Here is a 12,603-nt window from a genome sequence, read left to right as displayed (position 1 = left end):
GCTACATGCTAAAATCCTGTCTCCAAGAAAGAAAGAAAAGCAAACCAAGCCCCCTGAAGATTATTAATGAGCCGGCTCCACTCCATCCTGCTGCTCAAAGCCAAGGGCACCACAAAAGATGGCAGATACTGAGTGTTTCAATGGGCTTCCTGCCTCCGCTGGAGGGGTTATGCATAAGGAAGGCGCCCTCAGTGTGGAGGTGCTTTGCACGGGGTACAGGTAAGTGTTTTTGACAGCATGTTCGGGGGCTTGCTGGAACTCCCTTGTTCATCCTTATGGGAAGGCTGTGAGGCCCGGATTTCCTCAGTTAACAAAGGCGGAGGCTTCTGCCTTGAACATTTCCAAGTGACGTGGAGCAGGCAGGCGGGCCCTGAGTTCCCACTACACTTCCTGTGTGGGGTTCAGACACCTGCCTCCCCTGCCTGCTTCTGGTACCTTCTTCAGAAATGGTAAGTCTCTCCTTGTAAAGTGCCCCCCCCCACTCACTCCCCTTCATCCTACTATGGCAACCAATGATCCAGGGGCTTTACATGCAGCCAGTGTGTTGAAAACTTCATCTGTTTCTCTTTCAGAAGTAATGAGCTGGCTGTGTCCGCCATCTTAGTAGAGCGAGCATTCTGAGAGGATGCGGTGGAACACTTTCTGGGGTGTCCTGGGCCTCAGCCTCCTAGCAGGTGAGTTGGGGAATGAAAGGGCGGTGCTTTCCCAGGCCATTGCAAGGCTCACAGTCTTGCCCGGTGCAGCTGGTGCCGCAGAGACTAGAAGAATCAAGGAACTGTTGGTGATACCGTTAGGGAGGGGGGGACAAGAGCTGGGGACAGGAAAGAAATGTGACCCAGGTGCAGGGAGACAGTTCAGGAGACAAGCGAAGGAAATCAGTTGGGTTGATCTCATCAACTGAGAGAAGAGGTCGCCCGTCTGTCTGCAAACTGAGCAATGCTAAGAACTAACACAAGGAATGAGCAGAGATAGTGCCTCTCTTGGTTTGGGGGAGACAGGACAGTTAGACCCAGGCTCGACCCAGCTTGGTATCTTTGAGACAAACGCTTTGTAATTTCCAGTCTTTTGGAAGTGACCAAGAGATTCCAACTCGTTCATCCTTTTGGGGAAGTAAGGTGGGATAGAATTGGTAAATACTTGCGAGCACATAAACAACATGCACACTCGCGTGCGCACACACGCACACGCACATGCACATGCACGCACGCACACGGCTCTTTGCTAAGTGCATGCACTGCACAGAGAAACAAGAGTTAATCAATTTGATTCTTACTTCTTCCGTGGAAGAAAAGTGGTACGGTTCCTGTCTTACGGATGAAATTGTCATGCACGATTGAATAATCATAACAATTCCGGCAGTTGATCTGGGAAGCCAGGGATGTCTGTCGACAGGGCCTGAGCTCAGGAGGGCTGCGTGCACTTTGTGAGGCAAATGGCTCGTGAGAGTTTTATGTCAAAGACCTAGAAAATTGCCACAGTCAGGCTCCTCTCTCAGAACCACAGCCGTGTGCCTCCATTTCCTGCTTCACCTTGGGTTTCTCAACCTTGACTGTGCACACACCTTCACTGTGGGTCCTGGGAGAGTTGGCTGACGGCTTGTGAGACAGAGGCTCATGAGACAGTTTAGGTTGACTGGTCTTAAACGCTGTGTCCTTCTGCCTTAGCCCCCTGAATGCTGGGATTCTAAGCTTGGGCCAGCGCCTCCTTCAACATCCCATATTTCTAACAAGCTTTGGGTTTATTTATATGGGACTGGTCCAAGGAACACACTTTGAGTCTCAAGGGGCAAACTATGACTCCTGCAAGAAACAGTCATTAATTGTACTATCCCTTAAATTAAATAAATAATTGAAGACTCAAGCACCGTAGATATGTGCTTTGTCTGCTCTTGGGATGCAGAACGCCTTACCTACACTGAGGCTGTTCATAAGCAAAATACTTGGGTGATGCAGGGGAAACTGGCCACTGTGACAGACCCAAGTGAGTGTTGATGAGGGAACCCAGGACAGCCCCATGCACAGGCTCTAGTCACCGAGTAGTCAGGCTTTCAAATATCCCCACCTCGGTCTCAAGCAGAAAACAAATGGAAAATTTGAGCTCAGCAAAGACAGAATGAGAAAGAATCCTAACACCCGCGCCCACCAAGGGCTTGTTTTCCGTCCGAAGTCAGAGAGCAGTTTTCAAAATGGAGCTGCAACGCTCCGTGACTCTTTCTTGAAAGGAGCCTCAGCTTTCTTGACTTCTATTTGCTAAACACTGTGCATTCCCATTGAATGTTAGAAGTTTCCTCATCCCGCTTCCTCCTGAATTGGCTGCGATCCTCTGCTTGATGCCCTGTAGGAAATGACCTTTCCCGTGGTATAGAAATGACTGTTATGTGACGGTGGGTGAAAGGGACTTGAGATGCCAGTGCTAGTCAGACAGGAGCACAACTCTTTGTTTGGAATTTCAGGCCTTCACAGCACGTACTAACTCCTGGCTCTTCTGTTTGTTTTCCAGTTGGCACTTGCCAGGACGGTAAGATATGATCTCTTTCTTTGCTATGAAAGTTATGACAGGACTTGTGACTCTGGCTGTCACGCTAAACAACAGTGATCCAGTCTATAACTGATGGACAATCTATACGGCAGCGATCCCATGCAATCATAGTGGAGCTGGAAAGCTCCCATCACCTGGTATTTCACTGTATCTGTTTTGTGTGCCCATACACAGACACTTACCATTTGTGTTGTGATCGTCTGAGCAGTATAATTATATACTGCAGAGCTTTGAGGGCTGGATACAACACTTAACACTATATAGTCTAGGTGAACAGTGGATACAACAGTGGACACGCTATAGTCTAGGTGAACAGTAGACACAGCTCTCTACACTAGATGGTCTAGGTGAACTGTGGGCACACCATATGGTTGAGTGAACAGTGGCCTCTGCCACGTAGGTTTGTGTACATGTGTGCCGTGACGTTTGTCTAATGAGCAAATCACTTAAGAACGCCTTTCTCAGAACTGACCGTATTTGGAGAACAGCCTGGTCAAGGCTTCCCTTAGATATTCCACGGACAGCAGTGAAAGATTCTTCTCCTCCTTTCCATCATAGATGTACCCCAGGTTAGAGAACCAAGAGAACCAGACAATAATGTGTCTGGACAATTTAAAATTGTCTAAAAGTTTAAAGTAGAGCTGGGAAGGTGACTTGGTTGATAAAATGTTTGCCTGGCAAGAATCAGGCACAATCCAAGCATGGGGAAAGCAGAGACAGGAGGATCCCCGGGGGTTCCTGGCAGCCAGTATAGCCTAGTCTTCAAGGGCCAGGTTCAGTGAGACACCTTGTCTCTAAGCAGTAAGATGGAGAGCTGTTGCAGAAGACGCCTAATGTCTACTCCACACACGCGCGCACACACACACACACACACACACACACACACACACACACGTGCGCTCACAGGAACACTAACATACACAAATAAACAATTTAAAAGCATCAGACATGGTGGTACATGCCTTTAATCCCTGTGCTTAGGAGGCAGAGGCAGGTGGATTTCTGTGAGTTCAAGGCCAGTCTGATCTACAAAATGAGTCCAGAACAGCCAGGGCTACACAGAAAAATCCAGTCTCAAAAAAAAAAAAAGTATCAGTGGTTTTCATTCTTCTGCTTTTCCTGTTTTATATGAGGTTGGTAGAGGATGTGAGATTGGCCAGAATGCGTGCATAGGGTGACCCTGGTTAAGCTTTGGGGTGGCATCTGGGTGCACATTCATAACCACGTGCTTGCGTGGTCTGAATGTGGGTGTCTACGTGTGCACTAGCCTGAACTTTACTTTCTTGGGTGGGGAAATAAAACCCAGGCCATCCCAAACCTGGAAACCTCTCTGTCCAGTCATCGCCTCCAGACAGAGAAGCAACACTGTGTTCAAAAGCAGCAACTGTGACAGGCCCCTTCCCCTTCACCGTATACCTAGTGCATAGCCAACAGGTATAGAATGAAGAATGCAAGGCTCTGAACACTTTGTCATATGCAGTCAAAGGGACTTCAAGATCCGTTGTGCTCTGAAGATTGAGGGAAGGAAGGGTCCTAACTCCTGGAAGTAGGGTGGGTCTTAGTCACTGATAAGAATATTACTAACAACTTCCTACTGCTTCCCTTTCAGATACCGAGGACATTGGTAAGAAGATTTGCTCTATGCGGCCCCTCTCGGGTGTAGAATAAACTAATGAGAGAGACCACCACAATGGGAACCACAGCTAAGAGAGGGAGACTGGGATTGTCTGAGATGATTCTGGTTGTGTTCCTAGCTTCCATGTCTGTTTGTGTGCTTCTCTGAGCATACTGTTAGGGAAAGGCACATAGACTTGGTTTTGTATGAACCAGAAGTTCCTTGAAAGCCAAGACAGCATTTCATTTGCCTGACCTTGGTTCCTGGCCCGCAGTGGGATACTCTATGAAGTATATTTGAGTGAGTAAATGAACAGAATATTCATATTTTGCTCCTTCTTTGTCCTCGAGAAGCCAACTGTCTTGTAAGAGACACGGATATTTGATGCTGCACACAAATGAGTAGGTGCAGAAGGAAAAATGAAATATAAAAAGAATGGCAAACTCTGCAAAGCGTAACTGAGGCAGGCGACAAGGGGGGTGTGGTTCTTGAACTGGGTTTTAAAGGTTTCAATTGTACTTTAGGGCAGAAGGATGCTTGAGGCAGAGGAGATAAATCCTCCCCTGAGGCTCGACTGCCACGGTTTGGATCCTATTTGTTGAGTGATAATGGATAACTTATATCTGTGCTATTCGATCATTGTGTGGAAATGAAAACACCCTACAGCCTTGTGAGGGCTTAATGATTTATCCAAGACTCTCACACAGTACCATAGAAGTCAGTAGATGGCATTTGGGAGTTCTATAGAAATTTGCTGATTATAGGGAATAAACACGAGGGTGGGGGTATGTGGAGAGATGGCTCAGCAGTTAAGACCACTTGCTACTTTTTCAGAGAACCAAAGTTCAGTTCTCAGTACCCAATTCCATCTTCTTCTGGACTCTAGGCACATCCACACATCTCTGTACATACAAACAAGCAAACATACACATAAAATTTCTTTTAAATCTCTTTTAAAAGGGATTAAATGGGTGTAACGGTACATGAACTTTAATCTCAGCACTCTGGAGGCAGAGGCAGATAGAACTCTGAGTCGGAGCCCAGCCTAGTCTACCTAGTAAATTCCAGGTCAGCCAAAGCTCCATAGCGAAGCCTCTGTCTCAGGGAGAAAGGGGGTGAGAAGAGATGTATGTATACCTTAGAAGCTGAGCACAGTCAGACCTGGTTAGAACTTGAATAGAAAAATGAGTGTTAAGATTTTGTTGAGCATATATGTTCTAACTGTTGCCCTAAATAAGGAAGAAGAAGAAGATTAGAAATGATAGTCCAACCAATGAAGGGTAAATAATTTACAGGAAGCTCAATTTCTTAACCATTGTGAAATACCATGGATGTTTATAAAAAGGGGATGTGTACAAACTTCACGAACACATCTGTTTCTATCCATGGGTATCCTGTTTTTGTATGAGCATGTATAGACCAACACTCTGATGTTGAATTTGGACCAATAGGGTTGTAAGCTCTTTTTTTTTTTTAACATGCTTTCAAACTAACCTCCTAAACATAATATATAGTTACTTTATCATTTTACCTTATTTATGATTTTTGATTCACATAAGCTTTCTAGGAAACATCAATGGTAAAAATTAAGTCAAAGTAACCCTCTATTTTCATTTACCCAGCTCCCAGCTGGCGGCTGGTAGAGCAGGATCTGTGTGTACGAAGGCCCAGCCGGGTGGCTGCTGAGTGGCTGAGTGTGAGCCCAGCACTGTTCTCCATGGTAGCAGGATCCCAGGGAGAAGAGAGGCAAGAAAGCAGCAATTGTCATGAGCATCTGCTACACCAATCCACGTTCACCTTCAGGGTCCCTTCAATTCTCTCAGATGCCTCTGAGGCAGTCATTTGGCCCCCATTCCCCCGATGAGGAGACTTGAAGCTGGGAGCCGTGGTGTATGTCTGTAATCCCAGCACTCAAGAGACCAAGGCAGGAAGGTGTTGTGTGAGGCCAGACCAGGTGACAAAGCAAGACTGACTTAATAAAGGCTTTTAAAAAGGAACAAACAAGCTGAGGCTCAGAGAGGTTCAGTGACTTGTTCCTCACACAGCCTAGTTAGTCTCTGTCTCTTTGTGTCTGAGCCACCCACCTCCATTTTCTCCCTTCCAGCTCAGATCCTGTCATGGCAGGGCTCTGGCATATCCCAGTAGTGTCCATGATCCAGCCATAACTCCTAGAAGGACCACCAGCCCACCTCAAAAACAATGCCTGCTATAGGGAGTGTGGTTTATATGAGTGGACTTCCATTGCCCACAGCCCTGGCTCCTCCCACCAACCAAACAAGAGAATCCATTATACTCAGAGACAATGCAGTGTCAGGTTATTCTTTACAGAAAGAGCCATCCTCTTAAACTGTGCACTTAAAAAGTGCCTTGGGTCACTCAGAGTCAATGTAGGCATATATTGAACATATATCGAAAAGACATTTGATCTTGATTAAAAGCAGCTTCAATCACTTTAAAGGAAAAAAAATCAGAGGCTGGGGCTGGGGCTCAGTCAGCAGAATGCTTGCCTGGCCTACACAAAGCCCTGGGTTCGGTCCTCAGCACCACATGAACTGAGCCTAGTGTTATGCACCTAGAACCCCAGAACTCGGGAGTTAGAGGCAGCGGGATCAGAAGTTGAAGATCGCTCTCAGCTTCATAACAAATTTGAGACCAGCCCTGACTCCATGAGACCTTGTCTCAAAACAAAAAGAAAAGAAATTTATAAAAAATCCATAGTCGGTGATTCAGATTCACAGAAGTCCTTGTTTCCAAGACCCTGTGACAGCTGTGGAAGATGGTTCTGGCTGAAGCAGGGGAAACATCCTCGAGTTTTCTGTCTGATGGCTCTCTAGTTTCCATAGTTCTGGCTTATGGGCACATGCTCCTGTGTTTTGAACTTGAAGTATCTGGATTATACAAAAGCATCTCTCCAGGGGCTGAATCCAGACGTCACCTCTAGGGCTTACGGTTCTTGATGGGTTGCTATCTATTCTGTCTAGAAGATGTTTACCTCAAATTGAAGTGTGTAAGCCATTGTTCTTTTCTTACTGTTTCTTTTTCATTTGCAGATGATGGGGCACTGACACGTGAGTTTACAATGCTTTATTGACACCCTGTCAGAAGATAGAAACCAACGGGTGGCGGGGAGAGAACGGATTGAGAGAGATCAGCCCCAGGAACTGAGAAGTTCCTGTTACATTCTCAGCATCTATTTTAGAAAGATTCCAAATAAGGACTCTTGTGGGGTTTTCTCTACTTTCACCCTCCCTTCCCAAGTCCCTGTCTACTGCCTATATGCTAAAGCCAACTTCCAGAATGTTCTCTGTCCCTTCTCTATTCACACATTCCCTCTCCCACCTTCTCTAGTCAGTCAGGACACCTCTCTAGCAATCAAACCTTGACACCCAGTGATAAGTAACTTCCTGTATCTAGTTGCCTCTCGCAGCACTAATTTGACATTTGTGACATTTCCCTTCAATCCCCTTCCCTTTTCTTCTTTTCCCAGAATATAAAGTCTCCATCTCAGGAACCAGTGTAGAGTTGACATGCCCTCTAGAGAGTGACGACAACTTAAAATGGGAAAAAAATGACCAGATACTGCCTAAAAAGAATGATAAGCTCCTGGTGCTAGAGGATTTCTCAGAAGTCGAGGACAGTGGCTACTATGTCTGCTACATAGAAGCCTCAAAGAAAAACGCATACCTGTACCTGAAAGCTCGAGGTAACTCGGGCTCCTCCCAAATCAGCCTTCTCAAGAACCCTGTCATCTCTCAGCTCCTCCTCCCCTCCGCCCCAGGCTCCCTGGGGCCACATATTCAGTATTTTCTGAAAAGTGGATTGCACGGTGTGGCCTAGAGTTGTCTGGTTAACTCCGTTGGTACCGGTGTAAACCAGCAACTTCCCACAGATGAAGGCTTGGGTCACCTGCCTTGTGACGTACCCAGAATCAATAGCTTACTACTATCATGAGTTGAGGGGAATCACTTATTCAGAGCCCCATTTTATTACAAGGACATCCAGAGAGACTCAGGGCCACTACCTAAAAGTCCCAAACGCAGCCATCACAATAGACAATAGGAGCTCCATCTGTCAGGTACTGTATTTGTCTTTGGTTTGAGGTTTTGCTTGGGTGTTTGTTTGTTGGGTTGGGTTTTCTCTTTCATAATAGCCCTGGATATCCCGAAACTCACTCTGTAGACCAGGCTGGCCTCAAACTCTCAGAGATCTGCCTCCAGAGTGCTGGGATTAAAGGCGTGTATCACCACCTCCAGCCTAAGTATTTGTAATCCCTACACATGCCTCAGCTACCCAAGGGCCTGGGGAACACTAGGCAAGCCTTATACCTCTGAGCTCCACCCGGAAGGCCCATACGATGGTATCCTTTCCTGCCATGCCCACATCAGTCATATAGGTTTAGCCCATTTCTATTCCCATTTTGTTGATGTGAAAACAGAGAGGCTTTGTGGCCTGAAAAAATCCCCACAACTAATGAGTAATAGAGCTGAGACTCCAGAGCCTGTAACCATAATCACCCACATTGTTTTTTATTATCATTCTCATCGGACACCACTGCGGGGAAGACTCTGGTGCTGGCTAGCTGATGGTGCAGGTGTCTAAGGGAGACTTGTCTTCATTTGTTTCTTCCTCTTCTCCCATATCCTGGTATTTATTATCTTTTGGGGGTCATTTTTCTCCCTCCTCCACCCCTGTACCCTGCAGTGTGTGAGAATTGTGTGGAGGTGGACCTGACTACAGTAGCCATAATCATCATTGTTGACATCTGTATCACCCTGGGCTTGCTGATGGTCGTTTATTACTGGAGCAAGAATAGGAAGGCCAAGGCCAAGCCTGTGACCCGAGGAACCGGTGCTGGTAGCAGACCCAGAGGTAAAACCATAGACCTGGGTCAGGAGGCATCTAGCCTGGACCAGGATGGGCACCAAGTCTACAGCAGATTCCAAACAGCTTCTTAAGCACATTCTTGGTGATAACAAGATCCCTATCAAGGGTCCCCCATTCGAAATCATTCCTCTCCTCCCATCCTAAAAACCTCTGAAGACCAACCCTGACCAACCAAGCCAGTGGGCTTCCTCCAATGCCTGGAATGCTCCGTAGTAAACAGATTCAGTCCCCAAGCTCAGGATTTTAGCTGGTACCTCTTCCTCTCCCTTCCCCCTGCAGAGATAATGGAGGAGTCACACGTGATGAGAAAGTATGGGAGGCCTTAGGGATTGGGTGAAGGAAAGGCAGCTAGGTGGGAAAAGAGGATTAGCAGAAAGAACAGAGGGGATTGCCCTCCCTTGGGTTGGATCAACTAGCAGCCATCTTTCCTGCAAAATTGGCGTTCAGCATGGATACAGTACTTTCCCCCTCTGTCCTCTGCAGGGCAAAACAAGGAGCGGCCACCACCTGTTCCCAACCCAGACTACGAGGTAACTGGATATGGTGGGTGGCACGTTGGAGGGGGCCCCTCCTAGAGAGACCAGCAGGGACTGTCCATCTTATCTGCCAGACACTTCAAGCTGCTCTCCCAGGGCTCTCAGGACAGGCTACCCATGTCCCTGCCTTCTCTGCCTTCTTCATGTTATAACGGGACTATCTCAAAGGCTGTTTGACTCCCCCAATCATGCAGAGGAAAGGAGACATGCCTCATGTAGAGGAAGGGAAACATGCCTCTTTCTCTTACTTGCTGGGCTGAGATTCAGCCGTGGAGGATACCACATTTGCAGATGTTAACCAGATAGATAGGAAAAGGATGGTGTCCCACTAGCATGCCCCAGTACAGTCAGCCAGTCGTTACAAAGGCACTGTGCTGGATTAATAATAGCCCCTAGTTTCCCTCTGTCATGTGCACACACAAGCACATGCATGCAGCCAGGCACCACAGCCCCTCTCCCACCAGGCTGCCGTTTGATTTGGCAATTGAAGAGTTACTGCCTCGCACCAGGGCTTCCCTCCGTGTGACTGTGCACCAGCAGTCCATGAAGCTTTTCACTATCACATTGGATGAACCGAACAAAACTTAGAACACCAGGAAGGAGGTACTTAAAGATCACAGTAACTCCAGTGACCCTGGCAAAAGTCAGTGTTTGCAGCCTCCACGGCTGAGTTAGGGAAGTTGAAGCTGCCAGAAGGAAGAGACTGGCTTAAGTGTACCAAGTTACGACTGGACTCCTCCTGACTCCAAACCAGCCAATGCTCCAACGCCTTATTCTCCCTTCATATCTCCTTCCTCCCACCGTCCTAACCACCCTTCCCGTTCTACCCTCAGCCCATCCGCAAAGGCCAGCGGGACCTGTATTCTGGTCTGAATCAGAGAGCAATCTGACAGATAGGAGAGAGAGACATCGCCTTCTGTGGACCCAGATCCAGTCCTCCCAGCACCCTGCTACTCCTTGTACTCTGGACAGACTGCAGACTCCGCAGCCTGTTCTTCAGCCTCCCAGTGAACACATGTCCTAGAAACTTGCTCTCCTGCTTCCTCTGCTAATAGCCAGTACTGGGACATTGCTGACTCAACATCCTTTGAAATATCGCGGCTGGTCAGATTGTTAGCCAGCCACCTGCTGCCATTCCCTGCCAGCTCCCCGCTGCTTCACCAGTGTCCTCTGCCTTCAGTCCTTTTCCTCTCCTAATTGGTCCTCATAGCCAGCCCTTTCCTATAGCTTTCTGTTTTTCTTTTCTTTTTCTTTCTTTCTTTTTAGGTTTTCTTTTCTTTTCTCTTTTTTTTTGTTTTTTTATTTATTTTTTTATTGTTTTTTCTCTTCTTTTTCTTCTTCTTTTCTCTTTTTTATTCCTTCTTTTTATTTAATCTTTTTTTTTTACACTCCAGATTTTATTCCCCTCCCAGCCCATCCTCCGACTGTTATACACCCCATACCTCCTCCCCACGCCCCTGTCTCCACGAGGGTGTCCCCACCCCACCCCCCACCCGCTTTCTGTTTTTTCTTTTTTTAAAACTCTGTGTTTTACACTCTTCTCTGGGCATGGATTCTATAATCATTGGCACAGGTCCTGCCCCATTTATAGATCCTAACCCAACCCCTGCCACAGGCGCCTCTCCAGGTTTCCCCTCAGGTCCTTGTATGGTCATCTCCATCTCCATGAATACACCAGCCCCCTCTCTGCTAATGCAAAAGGCAATAAAGTGTATTGGCTGGAAAAGTTATGTCTCTTCTTCTGGAAGGTTCTTCAAAGCAGCCTGTGTCCTAAGGAAGTTCAGACCCTGCCCAGGCACTCAGTGTAGTGCTTTCCATTAGAGGAGGTGGACGCTAGCAATCTCTCCACATGTATCGCATCGTCGAAGGTGCAGAGAGTGATGGATGGGTCCTTGTGAAGTGCTTGGTCCATAAGATGATTGAGACACACAGGGCATCTGAACTGCAGGTGGAGATACAAGAAGAGACGGTGAGGAAGGAGTTGGGGCTGAGAAATTGGTTTCTGTCAGCTGCCAGGAAGTGCTGCTGAGCAGAGCCCAGGGAAGAGGAGAAAAGCCATGCGTGCAGTGTGTGTGTGCGTGCGCGTGCATGCGGTTCCCTCCTGCCCTGGGTGTGCGCACGTGCGGTTCCCTCCTGCCCTGGAGGCAGCTGCCTGAAGCCCCAGGCAGTGGTGGTTATACAACAGGATGTGGGCTGTGCTGGGAGTGAGGATGAGAGAGGTGTGGTGGAAGCCGGGAACTAGACACTGAAGGCTAATGTTGAGAGAATGTGGTTCTTGGTCTCCCACACACTCTGCTTGCAGGAGAGAGGAATCCAGAGCCCAAGCACGCTATCCTAGGCCAGCTCAAGCCAGCAGACACGCATCTCTACCTTTCTGCCCTCAGACACATCCCTGCTGACTTTAGGGCTTTTTGTTATATGACTTTAGCTTCTGTGCCTAGCATCGGTCCACACACTGCCCATACTCAGCATTGGACTTGTAACTACAATTCCTGCTAGTTGGTCTCCACTAAATAGTCACCTTTTCCTCTCTAAGCATTGATGCTTATGTTAAAATGAGTCTTGGTGATTTTGCCCATCACCAAACACAGGCTGGCCCAGGAGTGGCAGATTTTGTCCAGCATATATTTGATTGTGTCCAGTCAAGGACGTTCATAGCTCCACATGATAAAAAGCATTAACATTGGTGTCTACTGAGCATTTACCATGCTCCAGAAGTTGTTATTAGCCCTATATGTGTTGTCTCATTTAATCCTTATAGAGACTCCACAAATAGATGTTGTCATCTTCTGTCTATAGCTAAAGCTGTCTAATTTCAGGGCTTTTTTTTTTTTAAGACAGGGTCTTCCTATGTAGCTCTGGCTGTCCTAGAACTCAGCATGTAGAATAGAAACTATGTAGACCAAACTATCCTCAAACTCACCGAGATCCTCCTGCCTGTGCCTCTGATTCCCAAGTGCCAGGATTAAAAGTGTGCACTAGTAATGCTCTGCTTCTAACTCCAACACTCTGGCACCTACCCACTATGAC

At 47.3% G+C, this 12,603-nt stretch overlaps 1 protein-coding gene across 1 annotated transcript; it reads left to right on the top strand.

Moving 5' to 3' along the window:
- The first annotated feature begins 398 nt into the window (after positions 1-398).
- On the top strand, positions 399-10,608 carry Cd3e (CD3e molecule). Its single transcript, XM_021207981.2, has 8 exons — positions 399-449; positions 573-674; positions 2,500-2,517; positions 4,148-4,162; positions 7,641-7,856; positions 8,855-9,022; positions 9,521-9,567; positions 10,407-10,608. The coding sequence occupies exons 2-8, from the start codon at positions 626-628 to the stop codon at positions 10,461-10,463; spliced, it is 570 nt and encodes a 189-aa protein (XP_021063640.1). The 5' UTR covers positions 399-449; positions 573-625; the 3' UTR covers positions 10,464-10,608.
- Positions 10,609-12,603: the final 1,995 nt, after the last annotated feature.

This window comes from Mus pahari, chromosome 10 (genome assembly GCF_900095145.1).
Source record: "Mus pahari chromosome 10, PAHARI_EIJ_v1.1, whole genome shotgun sequence".
NCBI classification, from domain to species: Eukaryota; Metazoa; Chordata; class Mammalia; order Rodentia; family Muridae; genus Mus; species Mus pahari.
Note: the sequence above shows the minus strand (reverse complement) of the source record. Positions and strands in the feature narration are given on the sequence as shown.

Coding starts and splice junctions, on each gene's coding strand:
- Cd3e (XM_021207981.2), top strand. CDS start 626: ATGCGGTGGAACACTTTCTGGGGTGTCCTGGGCCTCAGCCTCCTAGCA. Junction 7,857..8,854: donor CCTGTACCTGAAAGCTCGAG/GTAACTCGGGCT, acceptor TGTACCCTGCAG/TGTGTGAGAATTGTGTGGAG. Junction 9,568..10,406: donor TTCCCAACCCAGACTACGAG/GTAACTGGATAT, acceptor TTCTACCCTCAG/CCCATCCGCAAAGGCCAGCG.